The sequence below is a fragment of the Diachasma alloeum genome, unplaced genomic scaffold, assembly GCF_001412515.2.
Source record: "Diachasma alloeum isolate Michigan unplaced genomic scaffold, Dall2.0 Dall_scaffold_00368, whole genome shotgun sequence".
Taxonomy (NCBI): domain Eukaryota; kingdom Metazoa; phylum Arthropoda; class Insecta; order Hymenoptera; family Braconidae; genus Diachasma; species Diachasma alloeum.
Window position 1 is genome coordinate 170,953 of NW_021680507.1, and position 23,841 is coordinate 194,793.

Below are 23,841 nucleotides of genomic sequence, written 5' to 3' on the forward strand. Positions count from 1 at the left end.
GAAAAATTATGAATGAACAATCAAAAAAAAGTAAAAGAAATTCTTAATTTTTTCAAAGAGCATTTTCAATTTATATTCAGAATAAGTTGAATAACAAGAAATTGAAAAATGTATCTGATTTACGGTGACAAATGGCGGCCTGTCACCCAATATCATGCAGGGGGAAGACTGATTTCGTAAATCTTTTCCCACGCTGTACATAGACATTTATTACGGAAAAGGTTCTTTGAAAAAAGTTGTAATATTTTGGAGAATTTTTTAATCATATTTATCGTATAAAAACGGCAGATGACTACATACCACTGTTTTGAAAATTGAGATACCTAGCTGTCACTTCCCATGAGGAGTTAGTGTTTTGTTATCCACCATGGAAAATGACAGCTAATAGATAATTTGCAACAGCGAATCAGATATTTGGAATTTGCACTTTTTTCAACTCATTCTGAATCTCAATTAAAAACGCTCTTGAAAAAGTTCAGGATTTTTCTTTTTTTTTCTATCATTCTATCCTAATTTTTGGGAATTTCTACATGATATACCACTCAAATGACAATTTGGGATTACGAAAGATAAAAAAAAATCCAGATAACATTCGAAAGATAGTACACCCGGTCCTTAAATCGACTTTGGTTAATTCAACTTTTGTCAAATTGAACTTTCGTCAATGAAACCTTTCGGTTATCTTGTCTTTTGTAAGAATATAATAACAATCTGTGTTTGTGTATGGGATTCTAGAGTTTTGTTATCTGTTTTATTTTGGTTCCTTGTGAAAAGAATAATCGACCTCTGATTTATTTAATTGAAATGGTATTTTCTGGAGAGGGGGAACTGCTCGGAAGTATTTGCGAGCGATTTCTTCGAATGTTCTGCTTTAAATGACTGATTATTTGTTAGATTTTGTAGTGTTGTAGATATGAATAGTTGTTGTTTATCTCGTCATACATATGAATTTATGTCAAATCCCTTGTTATTGAGACTCAATGTTGTTTAATCTGGAGACGATGCTTGCAAATTTAATATTGTGCTTCGTGTTTTTCTTTAAATTTGTTATTGTCGTTCGTGGGTATTCATCGAAGCGTTGTTAATGCTCTATTCTTGTGTTTTTTGCATTATTTTCCTGGATTTTTTCAAATTGTTTTTCACGTTTTTCAGAGTTTCAATTGTTCAAGTTGTTTTGACGAAGTGTTTTTGACGAAATTTTTCAGAAGTGGACCCTAATCTTTAAAATTATCATTTCTCAAAAATTCACGTATCGAAGCATTTCCGCATTTCACATGCATTGATCTACAAATGTCGTCAACATATCACCTCATGTTACTTACTCAGTCATTTCTTTTATTTATTGTTTTTCATTATTTCAAGCATTGCACTAGTCTCACTATTCTCAGCTATCGTAATTATTTTTTTCTTCGTACAAAAACCAACATTTTGTTTTTTATTATAGTTAAATGGAATAAGGAGAATTCATGATATATAACCCCATTCGTAATGTGTTATTCCATTTAGTTACAATTTTCATCCACCAAAAAATGCCAATGACTTCGGTTTTACGAAATTAAATAATTTTTTTCCCTGGATAGTAAGATCATAGAGAGACGCGATTAACAGTTGATAAAGAAACAGATAATTTATGAATTCCATTGATTGGTTTTAAAATTCATTAGGCCACTAATTCGATTGATTCATTAGTTTAGTTGTGAAGCAAATTACGTTGCAAATTTCTTCGGAAGGAAGTGGTTTAGAGGAAAATGTCAATACATTTTTTAAGAAATTTAAACTTGACAAAAAAACAACATTTTTGAAAGTTTCCGCTAAATCGACTAGTGTTCGAGAAATTTGCATAATAATCAGTTCGAACTTCCCACTTAAAAAAATCAATTACACATAATTTTAATTGTTAAAAGAACCAACAGATTATCGAAAATATTATTGCACAAGACTTTGAGGAATAAAAAATTCCTATAAACTCTACAATCTCACTATCCCCTCTATAGAACTCAATTAACCAAGAAAAAAATCTATATTTACAGCAATAAAATTAGTACTAATACTGCAAGGTGAATTAATTAATTGACTAAATTAATATCCCTAAGAGAATATTTAATCAATTAAAAAATTTCGGTATTTACAAATGAATCGATCATCTCCAACTCCATCAGTAATCAATTAATCAAGCAAGAAATTTACCAAAATTTACAGATTAAATTGCAATGAACTAATCGAAAATTAATTCAATCGTTACGAATTGTGCAATCGGCCATTGGCTCTCGGTATAAAAGTGGTGGGGAATTTTTTAAACGATGGAATGCAAGATTTTGTATTCTCCACTTTGACGTCACCATTCAATCGACTCGTTATCTCTTGTTTGGGTTTTAATATTTTTGATGGACGTTCGGTTATTTTACGGGGAGCCTTGCTGCTGCTGAGCTCCACCAGCGATGGTGGACGTTGTGATGCACTCTGATGGCTCCACGAGTCACTCCAACTGTAACCAAAATTTATTGTCAATTTTTATTTTAATGATTCGCCGGTTTCTCGATGTTTGTAGCAAAGTGGTAGATGTTTTTTCGAGTATGAGACATTCCATGCCAATTCAGCCACCTTGACTTTTTTCAGCATATGAACGTTAATTGCACGGAGAGAAATTTTCGAGAAAAATTCTAGTTCGTGTACTGGAAAAAGTTACAATTCACCGAATATGAAAAATTCTAGTGTTGTTAAGGTAAAATTTCTTGGTATTTCTGGTAAAATTTCTGGGGATATCTGGGAAATTTTCACAGAAATACGGGGAAAAATTCACGTTTTCCCCAATAAAATTTCTAGTGCCGGCACTGGAATTTTTTCCTGGCCGTCACTTTGCGCCTCTTTTTCTGTGCTAGCACTAGAATTTTTCTAAAAAAATTCTCTCCGTGTGGAGTGGCCGGAGTTTTTTTCCCCGTCAATTCTTTCGCAGCAAATTGTTCTGATTGAGATTAATTTTCCTTACGAATTTCTCCCATGTAGAATTTTTCCCCGGGTTTTCTGCCCCGTTGAAAAATTCCCGGATTCTTTCCCCGTTAATCGTTTCTCAGCAAATTGTTCTCATTGAAATTAATTTTCCTTACGAATATTTTTCATGTGGGGTTTTGTGTGGCGTTTTTCGGAATGTTTCACGGAATTTCGAAACGAAAAAATTGAAAATAAAATAGATCCAGGATGATGCCCAACTTGTATGATGGCTCAAAATACTTGTTTTGATTATAAGAATTACTGAAAAAAAATAAAACAAATCATCCGTGACGGAATTTGCAAAATTCAAGTTTTTCAACTTTTTTATTCGAAAAGTCGTTATTATGCCCATCTAGAGATCGAATAAAAAATTACACTAAAAATATTCTTATAGGCAGTAAAAAATGAAAAAATTTTGACGCTTAATAAATCTAAATCGGATGGATAGAACTCGAGTTATTGAACGAAAACGGAAAAACGAAACAAAAATCATATCTCCGAACTGGGCTGCCGAAAAAATCTGAATAAATTTGAGATATAGTTTTTCAACCTCCCCAATCGTAGAAAAAATCGCCATCAATTTCCAAGAGGGTAAGGTTAACGGTTGACTCATTTGGCATGGAATACCTCATACAGAAAAATTGAATTCTATTGACTTTTTCTACTGAATATTTTCTATTGAACATTTCAATAGAATCGGCCAAAAACTAATAGAACAGTTCAATAGATATTCAATAGAATTTTCTAACGAATTCGATAGGTTTTTCTATTAAATTTTTTCGTCCGTGCGTTCCCTGCATCCAAACGAACCTATCGAAAATACCTGATAATTTTGAAGCTCTTGTAGTATTACATACGAGAATGCAGTATTGTTACAGAATGAGATTGAAATATTTGTTCAATCAATTTGGGACTGATCTCTTCACCACTTTGCTATGATCTTCATTTAATTCTACGTTCACTCTTAATTAATAAGAACTCACCCCACAGGGCTAAACATCGCAGCATGAAACATGTTTTAATCGTGAATCCATTACCGTCACAAATTCTTTTTAGTAATGAATGATTCGTTGCAATTCAAATTGATTGATTAATCAATGCATTTCGATTAATTATCTACTATCACCCCATGCTTTGATAATTTATTTACAATTCTTCTGCAGTCCTTAGAAGCAAAAATAACAAATCTCTCCTATTAGTTTCATTTTGTCAATTGTTCAAGGGTCTACAGGAGTGTTTTACATGCAAATCTGTGGCAAAGGGTTCAACAGAAACGAATCCAAAAATTCTATAGAAACTATTTTAGAAAATCTCTAGATACCTTTTCTGTAGATAATTTAATTGCCTACAAAAAAGGTCTGTCAATATTTTCTCGTATCTCCACTCATTACGAAGATAGTTTAACAAGTAACGATTGAATTTTTTATTCAAACAATTTGCATTTCTTCTTCGTTAACTAGGCAATTATCTAGGTAATAAGTGTTTTTGAGGCCCGGCTCCATTATCGGCCGAACGTTATCTAGATTGCTTTTTTGTTAGATTTTTATCTCGAAATTTCAACTCGATGTCTCGTCACTCAGAGATTCCCGAAAATTATGAATTTGGATTGAAAAAAAAGTAAAAATATTCTGAACATTTTGAAAGGGCGTTTGTAATTAATACTGAGAAATGAGTTCAATAGCGGAAATATGAATAATGTATAATTACCGTGGCAAATGGCGACCTGTGAGTCGCCACCAGGGGGGGAGGAAAACCGAAATAATAAATTCTTTGACACAGCGCAACCAGACGATTGTACAAAAAATGGCGCTTTGAAAAATTTTGTAATATTTTTAAGAATTTTTTATCACACTTTTACGATGAACTACTAATCACTTACACCAATCTCCTCAATTGAAAATTGTACTGTCCATCAACCGTCACTTTTGTCGGGGGCGCAAAGAAAGGAAGAAAGAGCGATTTTCCTGTTTTAAATTCCCGGCACAAGTGACAGCTGATCGCCAGTACAATTATCAATGGAGGAGATTGGCGTAAGTGATTAGTAATTCATCGTAAAAGTGTGATCAAAAAATTCTTCAAGATATTACAAATTTTTTCAAACAGCCTGTTTTCGTACAATCGTCTTGTTGCGGTGTGCCAAAGGATTTATTATTTCGCCTTTCCTCCCCCAGGGTGGCGACTGGCGGGCCGCCATTTGCCATGGTAATTATACATTACTCATGTCTCCTCTATTGAAATCATTCCTCAATATTAATGAAAAACCCTCTTTCAAAATGTTGAGATTGTTTTTACTTTTTTTTAAATCTAAATTCAGAGTTTGGGGGTGTCCCTGAGTGACGGGGCATCGAGTTGAAATTTCGAGATAAAAATCGAACAAAAATCAATTTAAATAACGTTCGGCAGATAATGGAGACGGGCTTTAGGGCCCGGGTGTACTATCTTTCGAACGTTATCTCCATGTTTTTTTTTCATCTTTCATCATCTGAAATTGTCAATTAAGTCCTGCATCATGCAGCAGTTTTGAAAAATTATGAATGAATAATAAAAAAAAAGTACAAAAAATTCTTAATTTTTTCAAAGAGCATCTTCAGTTTATATTCAGAATAAGTTGAATAACAAGAAATTGAAAAATGTATCTGATTTACGGTGACAAATGGCGGCCTGTCACCCAATATCATGCAGGGGGAAGACTGATTTCGTAAATCTTTTCCCACACTGCACAGAGACATTTATTACGGAAAAGGCTCTTTGAAAAAAGATGTAATATTTTGGAGAATTTTTTAATCACACTTTTATCACATAAAAATGGCAGATGACTACATACCACTGTTTTGAAAATTGAGATACTAGCTGTCACTTCCCACGAGGAGTTAGTGTTTTGTTATCTACCATGGAAAATGACAGCTAATAGATAATTTGCCACAGCGAATCAGATATTTGTAATTTCCACTTTTTTCAACTCATTCTGAATCTCCATTAAAAACGCTCTTTGAAAAAGTTCTGAATGTTTTCTATTTTTTTTTCATCATTCTATCATGATTTTTGGGAATTTCTACATGATGTACCACTCAACTTACAATTTTAGATTACGAAAGATTAAAAAAATCCAGATAACATTCGAAAAATAGTACACCCGGGCCTTAAATGATTAGTTCTGGATTCATCTGCTCGCCTGTTGATATCCCTTCACGACAGGAATTTGTTTAGCAATAAATTGTTCTAGACTCTCTCAACTCTGGGAAAGGACTGAACTATCGATTTAGAGTGGGAGTAATTCTGAAATTAAGCAAATGGGCGTAAATCAAGAAATTCAAGGCGCACAAAAGTACATATCCCATTACAAGTTCACATGGACTCACGCACTCTACCTTCCCAATCCTGAAGCTGTTTTTTTATTGTTACCAGAGACGACGAGAGGCACCAGGGCAGCAGAAAAAGGTTTTCGATGAAGATTTGATGAAATTTATGAATTTATTTAAATGTGTGAATTGAGTTTATTGTTGTGAATTCATTGATAATTGTTTCTTACCTAACGAGAGGCCCCATGCCACCTTCTTGTGGGAGTGACTGGAGCAGAGAAGGTCCCGCTGATATCGGTCGAATCTAAAAAAAAATGTCAAGATCATCTGCATCGTCTTCCTCTAATTTCAAGTCCTCAACAATTTTATTTTAAATAAGAGGGATTGTCTCCTGCACATCATTTTTCTAATATCTCGTAAACATTAGGGTTTAGAGGAACATCTCACTACAGATTTTTGTAGAAAATTAAGGATGTTTTGTCATTTTGAGCAAATTTTATATTTTCATGTTCAAGGAAAATTCTATTATTTTTGTTGGCTGATAGCAGAACATATGAAACTAAATTCTTTGATGTTGAAAAAAATTAATGGCAATAGTCTCGCCAGAAATGAATAAACAAATTCTTCTTTATACACGGGCTCTTATGGGGTTTATGTTGAAATTTATAATTCCTACTGGGAGACTCTAAAAATAGAAATAAAAATAGAAGGTAATGTGCAAAACTATACTGAATCGAATGGCCAGAGAAAAATTTGGGGTACACGGAGAAAAGGAGGAAATATTTGAAAGATTGTATCCCATATAAGCGCATGTTAGCGCATGCGTTTGGTGGATTTTGTACACTCCATTTCTAAATAATAAACGTGGGTTGGTGGATGAAATTTTTATCCAGATTTTTAAACTGGGAGAAAACGTTCGACAGGTTTACCAACTCGCAACGCATTTTAATATTATTTCAATAATTAGAAAAACACCCAATAAAAATTATGTGACACCCGCGGGTGATGAGAAAAAAATCAATCAATCTGATAAATAAAATCAATACTCAAAAAATGTTCAAATGCACAGTTAAATAGTTTCTTGAAAATTGGAAAATTTCGTGCTCAGCGATTCAATCAGGGCTCGTGAACAATAAGACTTGAGAATTGAGCTCCTCTCACAAATTTACCATTGAACTTGCTCAATTTTACCTTTTCTGTTTGCGTTGCGGCATTACAAATATCTCTTGATAAAGTGCTATTTCCATTCATCGATGAGGAACAGCTCGGAGAGTCTGAATTGTTCATAATTTCTTGTTGTTTGGCAACTTGCATCTGAAAAAATAGGATTAAAAAATTAATAAATTTTTCAATCACCTTCGGATCAACTAGTTAATGATTAGTGCATGTTCATGTTCGCTCATTATCTCAGTGATTAGGGCCATGATTTACCTGAAGCTGCTGTATTGTCCGGTCCTTATCTTCTAACTGTCCCTGAAGGAAAATCACTTGTCTCCTCAAGTCTGCCATTTCATCAGCAACATTAAGAGCACCATTCGACAGTCCTGTCGTTTCAGTCGTACCGTCTTCATTCAGGTTCGGGAAGAGGCCATTCACCATGGGATTGGTGAACGGATTGAGAGTTTCCGCCTGGAATTATTGAAGAATACGCTTTTAATCCCTGCAATCACTTCCTAAGCCGACTGGATTTTTTCCCCCGGAAAAATTTCTCCTGAAAAACTTTCCCGGAATAATTTCCCCTGAGTACTGAACTTGAGATAAAAGTGAACAAAAGAATTATCCGGAATAATTTTTCCTGAAAAATTTCCCTCGAACATCTTCCCTTGGGCATTGGCTTGGGCAGGACGAGAATGATTTCAGTAGGTGACCGGAGTTTTTTCCCCCGAAAAAAATTTCTCGGAAAAAATTTTCCCGAACAAAAATTTCCCCGGAAAATGTTTCCCCCAACGACTTCCCCGAAGAAAAATTTTAAAATTTCTTTTCACAATTTTTTCCTTGACATTTTTTCCCATTTTGCGGAAAAAAAAAATTTCCACAAAAAAATTTTTTTTTCCCATTTTTTTGTGTTTTATAATGAGCGTTTGAAAAGAATTGTTGACAATTATGATGCTAATGAATGTGATAAATTCTTGAAGTCCGGGAAGTCTTCACAAATATCTCTGAAATAACTAGATTTAGACAAACATTCGACGACAGGGACGGAATACGGTGCCTACATGTACAATGTACAGTGGTTACTCCCTAACACTTCAGCCTCAGGGTCGAGAATTCAAGGAATTAAATGTTCGAGAAGCCCCTACTCTTCCGTTGGAGGCGGAGCTATGAAAGACAAACAGAGAGAAAGAATCTGCCTATTTCACTCTCACATGCCGAGTTATTTTACTGCGCAGTCCTGTCGCGCAGAGGGACACACCGATTTACCCACACATTTAGGTTGTCGATGGTGGGGGAAATCAACTTCTCCGACTGAAATGATAGGGAACCGAAATGTTGGCCGTAACCACTGTATCAGTTATACATTTCAAAGCGTTTGAAATCTTCAACTTTTGCCAATTAATTATTAATTAATGAACAATATTTCAAACGTTTGCGAATGAAAAAGGAATTATTCAGGTTCCAAACTTAAGATTAGAAAATTAAAAAAAATTGATGCAAGTTCCCTATTAAATTGTATTGAGATGAATTGTCTGGGATGAATTCACCTAGAACTTATCTTCTTCTTTGAAACCAGAATGTCATACATTTTTACGAACGAGTTGTTCTCTAAACCTCTTCATTTCAAAGATATTTGCAAGATAATTCATAAGTTGATGTGTTCTGAACTTATCTCTAGTCTCATTTCATTAAACTTCACTTCTGTATCTAATTAAACATTAAACAACATAATAAATGAAATAAAAAACATAAAGCAATGATGATAACGTACCCTCGTCAAATCTTTCTCTCCAGACTTCGGAAATCATGTGGAAAAATCGAGGAACAACCAGAAAATAAAACAAAGCAAACAAACAGTAAAAATGAGTTAATGGAACAGAATAAAAATCATTAATAAACTAAAAATATGGATTAACACACATAAAATCACGTAACACTGGTTAACGACAACTAATGAAGTTGGAAAAATTGAGAAATTACCTCCTGAACTACTCGCATGAGCTTTAAGAGACCAGTCTTGATGGAGACAATATCCTGGTGATAATTACACTTCTCAAGCCTGGGACTTCCTTCGTCACCTGAGTCAAGACTCAGACTTGGAGATTGACCCTTAGTTGAAGATAAAAAAACACAAATTATAAAAATCAATTCAATCATTTGAAATTCGAAATTCCATGCAGTTGAGTATTTTCATTGAGAATAAATTAGAGGGTAGGCGGAAAAAATTACCGAAAACGACCGGTCATTTTCTCGACTACTATATACAACGTGCGCTACTACCCATCGGCTATTTTTTCGTACATTCAAATCAGAATTGGGTTTCATTTCATAAAAATCGAATGGAAATAACCCACAAAATGTTTCTGAAAGAATCGAGAATATATTTTAAATATTTTAAGGATGAGGATAAGGATTTTTCTGCCTATTTTATATGAATGACGCAATTTTCATGTTAAACAAAACGAAATAAGCTAGGAATTGAATTTTCGAAAACAAATTCGTAATTGTTATTGTACACATTTTGTCAAAAATTTTGAAAAAAAAACCTCTAGCTCAAAAATGCGGGGCAAGCGAACAATAAACAATTAATTTTTTTGCACTAATTATTCGTTTTTAGACATATACAGTCGATCTCCAATGCATGACAAATTCTCTTAAGCATGTAATTTCTGTCGTGAATGGGTAAACTAGGATGAGTATATTTAATGGTGTTTAGCCATTTTCAGCAAATTTTATTTTTTCATGTTCAAGGAAAATTCTATAATTTTTTTGCCTGATATCGGATCATATGGAACTAACTTCTTTGATGTTAAAAAAAATAATCGCAACAGTCTCGTCATAAATAAATGAACAAATTTTTCTTCATACACGGGCTCTTATGGGATTTATATTGAAATTCATAATTCCTACTGGAAGACTCTAAAAATCCTATGAATCCTATTAATTTTTTTTGTCAATCCGCTTCTACAAATTGTAGGGAAGCAATGTAACCAAAAATTCATTAAAAAAAAATACATTTATCCTAGTTTACCAATTCACCACAGATTTGAGTGAAAAAAAAAATGATGCAAAAAAATTCTAAGAGAATTAGAATTTAGAGAGAAAAAATTTCCGCTTTACCTATCCGGGAATCGAACCCGGGTTTTTTGATAATTATTCTACTTTGGTTGAGCGGGAATTTTACTTACATTTCCGGTAAATACTGGTCTGAATGGACTAGCAATTTGCTTTGTCCTCACACTGTCCTGAGAACGAGGGGAATCAGTTCCTGCCCTACTGCGGAGAATCCTCGATGTTCTTGCAGTTGAAATTCTGCAAAAAATCGATACAAAAATCGTAGAATTATTACGTTAATTTTTCGAATGTCTGCTCAGGAATAATAAACACTCAGCAAATTGAAGGACAAGTAAGCTCTGCAGAGGAAGCATTAGGAAGACTACTCTATCAACTTCACATTGACATTGTGACATTGTTCATTGTTTATTGTGTTACTTGTGCGTAAAATTTCACTTTTTCGCACGCACCTGTAGCACATACTATTTCAGACTCGTGTGATTGTATTCCGCGGCTTCGCCTCGGTCTGCACCCTCACACTCGTCAGAAATTTTTTTTTCATCAGACTCCGTAAAACGTCATTTTACGGACACTTCGTGTCCGCCAAACGCCCTTTATGGACATTATGAAGAAAAATTATATTCGTCACTCGGCCGAAAACAACTTTTTCGACCTCGGCTTCGCCTCGGAGCGCCAGCTTCGCATTTGTGAAAATTCCGTCTTGCTCGTATCGAAATATACTATTTCAACACTGCTGCTACGTTCACCTCGTGCCGAAAAGTGCCTTTTCGTTTACTCGTAACTATTCTACCTTTTTCATCACGCTGTGCGAAAAAGTAACTTTTTAGGCACGCTGCTTTTCCGCACTCGTAACGAAATATACTATTTTGTGATACCTGCCTGAAAAGTGCACTTTTCGAAACGGTTTAGTGTGCGTAAAGCGGTTGTTTTCTGCATGGCGTGCGCAAAGGTCACGAGCGTGCGGAAAGTGAATATGCACTCGAAATTCACGTTACGCACGCTCTTGAACTTTACGCATTCGTGCACAAAAACTACCGCATTACCCCCATTACCGTTCTGAACAGTGAACTCGTCAGGTACCACAAAAAAGGATGTGTTACACGTGCGTGTGAAAAAGTGAAACTTTACGCACTAGCAACACAATAAAAACAAATTGGGAACTCAATGTGGAAAACCTCAATGTTTCGATTGGAAAGGAAAAAAATCAGTAACGAAGTGGTAAACCGGTATTAGTCAATTTTGCCTGTTGGCTAGTTTTCAATGAATATCTCGGAGTCTAAGGGAGATAGAAATTTTTTTGTTATAACCTTTTTTGTAGAGCCGATTGAGAGCTACAGCAAATGTAATTACAAAAATTTCGCTATTTCTCTTAGATTCGGAAATATTCTTCAAAAACTCAACTAGGAGATGAGTCGACTTAAGGCTCGGGTGTACCATCTTTCGAATGTTATCTCGAGGTTTTTTTTTTCATCTTTCGTCACCTGAAATTGTCAATTGAGTCCTGCATCGTGCAGAAGTTTTGATATTAGTTTTACCACTTCGCTACTGAAATGTTCGCCAACTCTATAAATGAGCTACCTCGCAGCATTATCGCCCTTGCGTGCTGCAACTAGAGAATTCACGACAGAGAGAGGTGGAACGATAATTTTCTGCTGCCTAGGAGGTGGAGAACCGGTCGGCGTTGTATTGTCAGATGACAATCCCGAGTCCTTTCCACTCTCTCCTCTTTCATTGCACGTAGAGTCGATACCTCGAGCCTCTGCACCACCAGCCCTCACTCTCGGTATCAGCGTTCTCCGCCTGGCACCTCGAGCCAACTCAGAACTCGATGCCATTGTGTGCAACACAGACAATCCGATAAACAGAAACTCGAGTTTTTAGGTCGACTGTCACTCTAACTGAAGTTTAACTGACATTTCACTTCGTGCACGAACGAATTTGCGGGTAATCACGAATTCTCCACCTCTGAGTTGATGGAAATTAATCAAACGTCTTTGGGGATGATCTTCAGGATATTGTTGGTAAAAAAAATGAAGAGTGGAAGATCAAATAGGAAAGATAGGTCCGTAATTGAGTTCATGGAATTAAGGATGTTTATCCATTTATCGGAAATTAAATTCTGTCATTTTTAAGGGGAAACGGAACCCCTGCGTTTATATTATATTTATTCATTAAACTACTTCATTGACTCAACAATGCGATAATCGAGTCGATAAAGTAATTTCATAGATAGAAATTAATAATTGTAGGAAAAAACACAATTCTAAAATTTGATGTAGACAAAGGGGTTCCATCTCCCCTTAAGGGAAATTTTGTTTTTTTTTAGATTAATGGGGGAGCAGATGAAACCAATATTTCTGGTAATTATGGAAATTAGTTGTAGTAACTCCGACGAAATGAAGTCAACGAGTTTTTTTAATTGACAGGGGTGAGTGGAGAAAAATGAAACAGCGGGGCAAAATGAAACAGTGGAAAAACGCCTATTTGACGCAATTCAAGGAAAAACAATTTTTTTGACGTGGATACGTCTATGGGATCAATATGGAGGCTCATTTTGGGAAACGGTCTTTATGTGCAGCGCCATCTATCGTAATTCGAGAAAATTCTAGACATTTCGAGGTAATTCAAGGAGTTTCCAGAAAATTGGAAGGAATGCAAGGAGTTTTTAGGAAATTTAAGAAAGAAGGAAAGCCCATGGACGTATGTACGTACAATTATTTAACTTTTTTTTATCAACTTTTTATTATTATTGAGAGTACTGATGAGAAAATAATTTTCCATTCAGTAGAATAAGAAATTATTGAGAAGTTTCGACCGGGAATGTTGCCAATGAATTAATTAAAAAGAAAATGAAACAGCAAAATCCAAAGTCCAGAGCAATAAGGCCCAGGGGGAGACCCAGAGTGTGAAAAAATAAATGTGATGCTGAATTTCAATCGAATGAAAAACGAAAAGTGTAATCGCCCTCATCTAATCAAGTGAATTATAATACGGATTGAAAATTATTATTCTCATCAGCACTCTCAATAATAAAAAAGTCAATAAATAAAAGTTGACAAAAAAATTTGTTTTTACTTGAATTGCATCATTTCATTTTGCCCCACTCTCCCCTACACTGAGAGAAAAACGACGAGGTTCTCAAAAAAGTCTTACTTGTGCCAAGAAAATAGTTTTTTGAAAATTATCAAAAAAGGATTTTTTGTGCCAAACATGCAGAGAGTGCGCCGGAATGGAAAATTTTTGTTGCAAAAATAGATTTAGTAGTTCAAAAAAAATTGCATTCTCTGTACACGCAAGAAATGTCATTTCTAGCACTACTCCTTTGTTATTTGATACTCCCATACGTATTTTGCTCTCGAAAAATCTTTGTTTTATGCGGAACATGGGATAGTAGTTTTTCGTTTCGGCTTGAAAATGAGCCCTTAAATGAAACAATAATAATGATATGATAGCAATCTTGTAACTTAGGGATGAAATATTAGTTGATAAATTTTCCTCTATGAGATATTTTCATCCTGAAAAGGCACCGTCTGGTGTGAATTATCCGCCTCTTGAGCCAAATATTTCGTTGCTGTCGAAAGCAGAACAATTATTCATGTTTGAGACTTTCAAATTCGAATCAAACAAAATCTTTTTTGGCAATTTTCAACTAGCGATTTTGTTGGCCCAAACGAGACTTGTTTGACAACGTGTTTGTTTTTCTCTCAGGGTACTAATCAGGTATGAATTTATTCGAATGTTTCTCACGCAATTGTGAGAATATTGTGGTCATGCTACTGTGATCTGATCTTCGAAAAAAAAAAACGATTAAACTTGAGCCGGTTCACTGCTTCTTACTCACTGCAGAATTTAATTACAAGGAGACTCGAATTCACTTGAATTTATGGAATTAACTTCACAATAAATTAAAGGAGTTCCAACTGAAATGGATATAAAATCAGATAATTGTCTCATTTCATACACAATCGGAATTATAATATTCTTTCTTCCTTCTAATCAGCACAAGATTAATAATTAAAAATTACTTTCCTCATTCAAGATAAATGAATGAATAATGTCAACCCACCCGTTTCCTTCATAATTTTCACAGTTATCAGAATTTTTTAAAATGTAATGTGGGTTCAGTGTAGAGTGAATGATAAAATGAAAGTGAAAAGGGTGGGATACAAGAACCACTGAATGTGTGACGTAAAACGGGCAATGAATTATGTCAAAACGACAAAATACACTGACAGAAAAAAATTGATTTTATCAAGAGAATTTTATTTGAATCAACTATCGATTGGTTGTTAATTTTCAAATAAACATGATTTCATAGTGAATATTAGTTATCTCTTCTTGAGATACATTTGATCGGGAGAAATCGAACTTCTCTAGAATTGAAGTTCCTTTTATTTGTCGCAATAATGAGAGCATTTGATTTCTTTCTAGCCAAAAGTTTGCCAACTCCAGAAATTCGTTGATTTACTCAAAAATCAAAATTATTCTCATGACTAAATACGTTGTTATCTCAATCAACACGATCATACGTTGCTCCAAGTAAATTATAATTGACTTGATCATTTCGTATGTCGAATCAGGAGGAATATTTTTACGCGGAAAAAGCTTTGAGATTGTAGTAGGATGTCGTTTAGTTGAAAGAAGTTTATATTTCTTGACTTAAAAAAATCGCATTAGTTTACAATAACAGAATCACAGATTACGGCAATTCTACACAAACTTGGATATCACAAATTTCGTTCAATGTGATGTACGGAAAGCTCAATTTAAACATCGGCTTCATTCGAGAAAACAACATTCAATTCATTCCTCAATGTAATCATTTCCTAGGTACGAATTTTTGATCAATTCATGAAAGCAGAAAATTTCTCGACTGGAGATTATATTAGATGTAAAAAAACAGAACTTTTCCGTTTTTGTGGTGAATACATGTGACTCGACGCCAAGGCCTGTTTTATTTGATTCAAGTAAATGCACCTCAAGAAGAAATAATTGATATTCACCGTAAGATCCTATTTATTTGTAATTCGTTCAATTATATAATACTTGTTCCAAGAAAGAAACATCTCAATAAAAATGAGTTTATCTATCAGTGTATGTGCCTCTCATCCCTATGATTTTATATTCCATCCAGTTGTACTCCCAGCAAAGCTTAATCATATTTGTTATCAATCCGGATTCTTGACGCTGATATCACATCAGTAACTACTGAGATTGCATGACGACCTCAAGTGAAATCAACACCGAAACATTTTTACACACAAAAAAAATCGTCATAGATTACTCTAGAGCAAATTTCCATCGCAAAAAAATTCCCTCACTTCACAGAATAATTATTAAAAATATTCTGACAGCTCCGAAAACAGAAATAAACATCCTTCAAACCACTAAAAATTCCTCGTGATTCATCCGCACGCAAACGATCACAGACTGTCTCACATCGTGGCTCGTTCAATTGGTCCCCATAGCATGGAGCCCACGCAGACTGCACAACCGGTAATAATCGTCATGTTTCACAACCGGTAAGGCCTGTCAAGGTTCAAGGTCGGATCGACAAGTCGTTTCGTTTTACTTATCTCCATCTGGTTCTTTCATTTTGTAATTTTTTTCCGCTCGACGTGAACGTCTCCGAGTTTTGGAAATGAATTAGTCGCTTGTTTATGGAGTGTTAATTGATAAAGTGGGGGGAAGAACGCAGTTTGAAGCTGGTGAAAAGCTGAGGAGCACTGCAGACCTCGGGATGGATGGGGATGGGTACTACGCGATCAAGTCCGGGCGCAAGCGCCAGTCACTCCGCGGGGCGCTCGATACCTGGTACCGATGAGGTTTGGGGGTGGGAGAGGGTGGAGTAAAGGTGATGATGTGGGATAGGTTTGTTTTATGTTAAAGAGATATTTTTAGATGAGAAACGATTGGAGAACTCAGCTGAAGAATATATTGCACGAAAATCACGTGAAAACGCGTGGGAAATTGCTCTTGTGTTGTATAAAGTATAGTTATTTTTGATAATAAATTCAGTAGCGAAGTGGTAAAACGGTTTAAGTCGACTTATCTCCCGGTTGAGTTTTTGAAGAATATTTCCGAATCTAAGAGAGATAGCGATATTTTCGTAATTACATTTGTTGTAGCTCTTAATCAGCTCTACAAAAAGGTTTGTTTGGTGAGGAGCTAGGTTTAGGGTGGTTGTGGGGGTGTGATCAGAGGTGAGGCCGGAAAATGAATTCTAATACTGTTTCATAAAATGAATTTATTTGTGGGATCGAACCACGTCGTAAAATACTATATACACTTTGTACACTTGTCACTCAAATTTAGTTCGTTGAGATCTCAAACGAATAGATATTGTCTAAATTGATAATTCATTGTTGAGTCACTATTAAATGTCCTTGATAAATGTCTATCGATAATTGCTGTAACGATTGAATCTAACTCAAATAGTGAGGAACTGTACACGTTGAGAGACGCGTCGACACGCACCTTCCGTTGATCCTACTCTAATGTTTCGATAATTCACTGCTGATGTACTTAACTCGTTGGGAAACTATAATACTTGTTAATTCACTAAATCTACGTTGATGTGGCTCTAATTTTGATATTCTATAACATTTCTACTGAGTGGATGGACTGAACTAATAACTGAGTTCATAATCTATTACATGGCTGTTGAACTGCCGAGCGATTACTCTAACTGACGGACTTTGTCATACTACTGCCTTTCCGGGTGATTCGCTGACTCTTGACTGTTGACCCGAAGGGTCCCGATTGATTTCGAAGATTACCGACTTAATTCCCCGCTGAACTGATAGAATGATGACTATGTTTCAAACAAGGTTATAACAAAAATTTGGCTATATTCCTTAGATTCCGAGATATTCATTGAAAACTGGGCAGTAGTCAAAATTGACTTGTCCCGTTTTACCACTTCGCTACTGAATTAGCAATATGCTTCCGAATGGTTATTTTGCACATCATTCCCTTCTATCATGTATAATTCATTGTTCATTTCATTTTATTAAATTGAATAAGATTTCCTTTTACCTAATTTTGTCAGATTTTCAACTTAGTTGAATGTTATCAGCATCATTATTCTTATTATCCCTTTTATTCTATACAACCGATTGTCGTCTTTACAGTTCTATCTCTCCCCTCAGCCCTTCGATAAAATGTTGATAGAAAAATTTCATTTACACATACTTGAATGAATTTGAAACATCGCATTTGAAGAAACCATCAGAAAGCTCACTTTCAGGGAAATTCATGAAAAATCAAAATTTTCAACAATCAACATAAAAATTAAATCAACCGATATAGATATCGTAATCATGTTTTAACTTCGACTTAATGGCATTGAAATAAACATTTTCAGCAATGATTGAATCCATTTGAAACATTATATTTAAAAATATTCCCGGAATTCTGATTTTCATAAAATACAAAATTTTTGAAAATTTTCGAATAATTCAAAATAATGATTATTGCTATCGCCTTCATCTTCAAACTCGGTCAAAGGGACATCCAAACGAATTTTTTAGCCATCATTCAATCAGTTCAGAAAATTTTTTTTAGTTATCGTGGGACAACCGATTTTCGAAAAAAATCAAAAATTAAAAAAACTAATCGATGAATTGAATTTTAATTAATGGCGATCGATAGGGCTCAACAATACGTACATTTGAGAAAAAAGATTCAATTCCATCCGTTTATTAGCGAATAACTGAAGAACAACTTTACCACACACACACACACACACACACACATACGTTCGGACACGGTCTAAAAATTGCATTTTCATACTTTTTGGATCATAATGAGTCGATACAACACAAAAAAACCAAAATTTAAATTTGAGCGATTACAATGCTTCCGTTCGGAAGCAATACCATTTTATGGATGTTTATACAAAGAGAAAATTATTTGAAATACACCAACTAGTCGTTTTAAAAATGATTTACCACAACTAAATAAATGAATCAATACCACAACTAATTAAATGAATTTTAACAACTAGTTGGTGAAATTCATCAAATACTTTTCTCCGTGTACAGGTCCGGAAAGTCAAAATTTCCATGTAGAGGAAAATTCTCTACTTTTTGCGGATGAATATAGAGGCCTGTGATTTTTAAAAATTTCAATAACTCATTGAATTTTTGATTGAATGGGATAAGTTTTTTTTTGCAAAGAATAATTCTTCCCCTGTGTAATAAACCCAGACCAAACTCAATGGACCAAATTAGTTTTGCGTTACGAACATTGAGAGGAAAGTAAAAAGTGTCCATTTTGCCCCACCTCTCTCTACGAAACCAACATTTCTAATTCTTAAAACGAATTAGTCGCCTAACTTTGATAAAATGGATTAAGCTATTTTTCCGTACTGACCTTCACTTTTCCTCGTCCGGGGATTGGTATTGGCCCTTCCCCAAACTCGCGAAAGTGAAAATCCCCACGGAAAAATATCGTTGACGACTAGTGCCATGGTTTTTTTTCTCGTGTGGTTGGCCAGTCCTTGCCTTCGGCTCGGTCGCCAACTCTACGCGGGTAAAAAACCCCACACTGAGAGAAAAATGCCAAAGTTCTCGAACAAGTCTTACTTGTGCCAAGAAAATTTTTTTTTGAAAATTATCAAAAAAGGATTTTTTGTGCCAAACATGGAGAGAGTGCGCCGGAATGAAAAATTTTTGGCGCAGAAATAGATTTGGTAGTTCAAAAGAAATTTCCTTCTCTGTACACGCAAGAAATGTCATTTCTAGCACTAGTCTTTCGTTATTCGATACTCCCATACGTATTTTGCTCCCGAAAAATCTTTGTTTTATGCGAAACAAGGGATAGTATTTTTTCGTTTCGGCTGTCTAATAATCACAGACAAAAAATGAACCCTTAAATGAAACAATAATAATGATATGATAGCAATCTTGTAACTTAGGGATAAAATATATGTTGATAAATTTTCCTCTATATGAGATATTTTCATCCTGAAAAGGCACCGTCTGGTGTGAATTATCCGCCTCTTGAGCCAAATATTTCGTTGCTGTCGAAAGCAGAATAATTATTCATGTTTGAGACTTTCAAATTCAAACCAAACAAATTCTTTTTTGTCAATTTTCAACTAGCGATTCTATTGGCCCAAACAAGACTTGTTTGACAACGTGGTTGTTTTTCTCTCAGTGGGTGGCAGTCGCCTTGAAATATACTAATTTTCTCATGCACAGGTTCTTATGGGATTTTTTTTCAAATTGACCAATCACCTACTGAAGGACTCGAAAAACATATTATTCATTTTATCTCTGACTAATCAACTCGGATTGGTGCATTGAATTTTTTTTTCAAGTTGACAAAACATTCAAAATTTTCCGGGTGCTCGTAGTATTAGATAAACCTTCTTAAATAATTATTCTAAATTTACTTTTTGGATAGGTAATTAGAATTTATTCATTCGTGTTTCTGCACGGAGAGAAATTTTCTACAAAAATTCTAGTATAATTACTGGAAAAAATCACAATCTACCGGCTGTGAAAAATTCTAGTGCTGTTAAGGTAAAATTTCTTGGTATTTCTGGTAAAATTTCTGGGGATTTTTGTGAAATTTTCACAGGCATACTAGGAAAAATTCACGTTTTCCCCAATAAAATTTCTAGTGCCGGCACTGGAATTTTTTCCTGGCCGTCACTTTGCGCCTCTTTTCCCGTGCTAGCACTAGAATTTTTCTAAAAAAATTTCTCTCCGTGTGAAACTGAAATAAACTAGTTATTGGGCATCCCATTGTATCAGAATAAAAACACAAATAGATTTCCTCTCCGACTACTTCGACGAACTGGAAATGGAAAAATTTGTTTTTCACCACGAAACTGTCAATTACTACATATCACGTGTGAACATGATGTCACAATCAACACAACTAACTATTTTTCAATCCACCGCATTTTACCAATTCCAATTATTGCTCTTGTTTTTTTTAGATGAATTATTGGCCATCAGCCCAATGAATAGGCGCTGTTCCAACGTATCCCAGGCAACGGTTATCACTGCCAAAAAAACTCACAACTAGCCGCCAAGGCAGTACTGAAGACAAAGAAAAATAGAAAAAAAGTAACTCGAGAAAACGAGCAGAACCCAACTAAAATCATCCATTGTTCCAGGGGAAATGGTTCTAGGAAGACGAGTAATTGACTCCTCCTCATGCGGCATCCTGGGGTCATATCACTCCCGTCGAACGTAACATAACAGAACAACAGTTATGTGAATGCTCCCGCAATTGTATTTACGAGAGTCATTGAACAAAATCGTTTTTAAAAATTACGAAGCAAATTCTCTTACTGCAACGTTCCACGCGAATATCTCCGGAAATTATCGATGGCAATGAGTCATAAATCGGGGGATTTCGTCGGGAATTTTCCTCATCCAAATGTCAGCCAATAGAATTGCACTATTCGACTGTTATTCCATATAGTCAACACGGTATTCAGCTGATAATTTTTAATAATTCAACTGGTAATTTTTCACATTGACTATATTTGTGGAAAAGAAAAGATTCCGTGGTCGAGTGAACCTCTGGTTGGAACTGTCAGATGGATTTTGTCTCATAGTGCAATTCTTTTGGCCAACATTTGGGTGGGAAAATTCCCTCCCGAATACTACTCGAGCTTCAAAATTAATCGAGTAATTCCCTCAAGGTTCCCTGCACACAAACGAAGTCGTCAAGTTTTTCAGGTTCTTTTCCGGCAATTTTCAACTAGCGATTTTGTCGGCCCAAACAAGACTTGTTTAACAACGTGTTTGTTTTTCTCTCAGTGTAGCCATATCCATAACTTATCATTACCGTTAAATTATTAAATAGTCAATTCGTTAATGTCATTCTTAAATTTTAATTATTAAAGTAATCATCAATTTAAATATTCAAATTCCGAATTATTTCTTAATCAGTAATTTATTTGGGAAAATTAACGATTATTTGGATAATCGAAAATCCCTAATAAGAAAGTTGGTATTATTTAAATAATATAAAATTAACAGTGCCATATTATTAAGTCTTTGATTCATCATCAATTGGAAATTTAGATTACGAAATATTGTCATATTTTTAAATTGCGATTAGTATAGTGAAACTGCAATCAATGTACGTAGGAAATTCCTTTAAAACTGAAAAATCACAAGATTGATGGCCATCACTGATGAAAAGTGACTCAATCAAACGTAAGAGGTTAGCGGTCCCTCGGGCGACGGGTCAAACGGGAGAGGCGGACAGAGTTATCTGAAGGGTCAAGCGGAAGAGATGGGTGGAGTCATCAGACGGGTCAAAAGAGAGATGAATACAAGGATCAAAAGGGTCAAATGAGTAGAGAGACCAAGAGAGGCCTTCGGATTGTTTCGCTCAACTCTTCTGGTGATGGAATATAGTCAGAAGAATCATATTTTTCTCTCAGTGTGATCGAGGGTTAAGTGGCTATGTAACTTGGACGGCAGTTACCATCAGAGTAGAAAATTTCAATCCAATTTTTTCTAGGGTGAACCTATCATTTTTGAAAAATCAAATTCTTACGCGCTTCATAACGATGTGACACAGAATGTCTGAATTTGGATCTTTCAAAATAATCATTTCACCCTAGAAAAGAAATGGATTGAAATTTTCTACTCTGATGGTAACTGCCGTCCAAGTTACGTAGGCACTTAAGGGCGTCAAGTGAATTTGAAAAAAGATTTTTTTTTAATTTTTTCTTTCCCTCCATCATTGGAGAAATATGTATTCATCCATCCGACGAAATTTCAAACCCGCAATCGGAACTAGACATCGAGAAAATAAATGCGGAAAATCCTCTATTTCGCGTGACGAACCTCGAGAAAGCATGGGATCAAATGGGTACGGCGGGTTGAAATATCTCTCTTATTCACCCCGATACCCCATTGTTTTTTGTCGCCATCACATTGAACACATCATTCCCCATATCTTCAAATTTTTTCAAATTTTTCTTGAATTCCTAGGGGGTTGAAACGTTCAATTTAATCAACACTCCATAAGAGGTCGTGTATAAGACTGATTTTGTTTATTTAATTTCTCGATATCCATAAGTTCTAAAATTTTAAAATTGTCACCGATGTTCACCATCTGTCTAATAATATTAATTAAAAAAATTATAACTTTGTTGGTGAATGTCAATTTTCAAGGTCATCGCCAAATTCACTTGGCACCCTTAAAAGTGGTGTTATTCACTTGGCTATAGTTACAATAATGGTTAAATTGTGGATTATTGTAACTATTGCCAAAATATATTGAATATGTAACATAAATGTAAAATGTAATTTTTTTTCTTTTTGTTTTGAACAGAAAAGGGTAAAAAGTAAAATGAAGTACGAGAAAGGGGGAAAATGAATTAATGATATTCTCATCATCGAAATGAGGATGAGAAATCGATTCGAGGAAAAAGAACAACCGCAGAGGCGTTATCGTGCCAACCAGAGGGTATTGGCTTACTCGAACACGCGATACCACACCGCGTCCTTGTCCCAGAAAACAAAAATAAAGGAAAAAAATAAAAGTTGGTGAATAAACTCGCTCAACACGATTTCATGTTAAAACTTTCATGAGGGTCGGAAATGTCAATTCCTCGGATCAATGACTCCAGTTGCAGAGGAACTTTTTCAGTCAGTGAGCTGAGGAGAATGACAGTCTGGTGGAGCATGAAACGATTGAGTTTCAGGGGAAGTCATTAAAATTGGGAGGAATACCGTGAAATTGATAGTTCTGTGGGATGATGATGCTCTTTGTGGATTACTGAGTTTTGGGGTTGATTTGGAAAAGTGATCGTTAGCGCGGGAGTAGGGCGTGAAGAGAATTAAGCAAGCCGCGGAAAATAAAAGAATACAAACATTTAATTTTTAACTTCCCGGATAGGGAAGTTATTGTAATGCCCCCGAAAATGAAAAATCAATTTTTCATCATATGTCCACGTTTCGAGGTCTTTCTAAGGTTTTCCGATGGTTTTTAACAAAATGTCTGTCTGTGTGTGTTACCAGGTATGTACGTGGTCAAAATTTTGGTTAACGATTTCTCGTGAACGAACGGTCCGATTTGACTTTCTTTTTTTATCAATCGATACGCCTTGATCTAACTTAGAGCGGATTAGATTCTGGCGGATATTGGTCCAGTAGTTTTGGAGTTATTGAAAAAAGAAAATTTCAAAATAAAAAAAAAATGAAAAAAGAATTCCTCAATCACATAGGAATTTCATAAGAAATGCTTATAATTAAGAAAAGTTCATCATTTCCGTCAACTCCTTTTGAAAATTTCCGTGTTTTCATCGGTATATGAAAAATAAAACACTTGTCGATAAAAC

The 23,841-nt window shown here is 35.0% G+C and overlaps 1 protein-coding gene across 7 annotated transcripts in view; it reads right to left on the reverse strand.

Annotated features, from left to right (window-relative positions):
* Positions 1–1,243: 1,243 nt before the first annotated feature.
* The window catches only part of LOC107041581, an 82,039-nt gene continuing 59,441 nt past the window's right edge, over positions 1,244–23,841 (reverse strand). For 3 of the 7 annotated variants that reach the window (XM_015262184.1, XM_015262185.1, XM_015262186.1), the window contains 7 exons: positions 10,631–10,754; positions 9,423–9,551; positions 9,214–9,237; positions 7,719–7,916; positions 7,479–7,601; positions 6,518–6,591; positions 1,244–2,485 (listed from right to left, as the gene is read on the reverse strand). In XM_015262184.1, coding sequence (XP_015117670.1) covers positions 2,239–2,485; positions 6,518–6,591; positions 7,479–7,601; positions 7,719–7,916; positions 9,214–9,237; positions 9,423–9,551; positions 10,631–10,754 — 919 coding nt within the window. In that variant the 3' untranslated portion in view covers positions 1,244–2,238. Of the gene's footprint in view, positions 2,486–3,971; positions 3,981–6,347; positions 6,373–6,517; positions 6,592–7,478; positions 7,602–7,718; positions 7,917–9,213; positions 9,238–9,422; positions 9,552–10,630; positions 10,755–23,841 lie in introns of all 7 variants that reach the window. The other 4 variants (XM_015262189.1, XM_015262188.1, XM_015262190.1 and 1 more) reach the window with 4 other exon arrangements.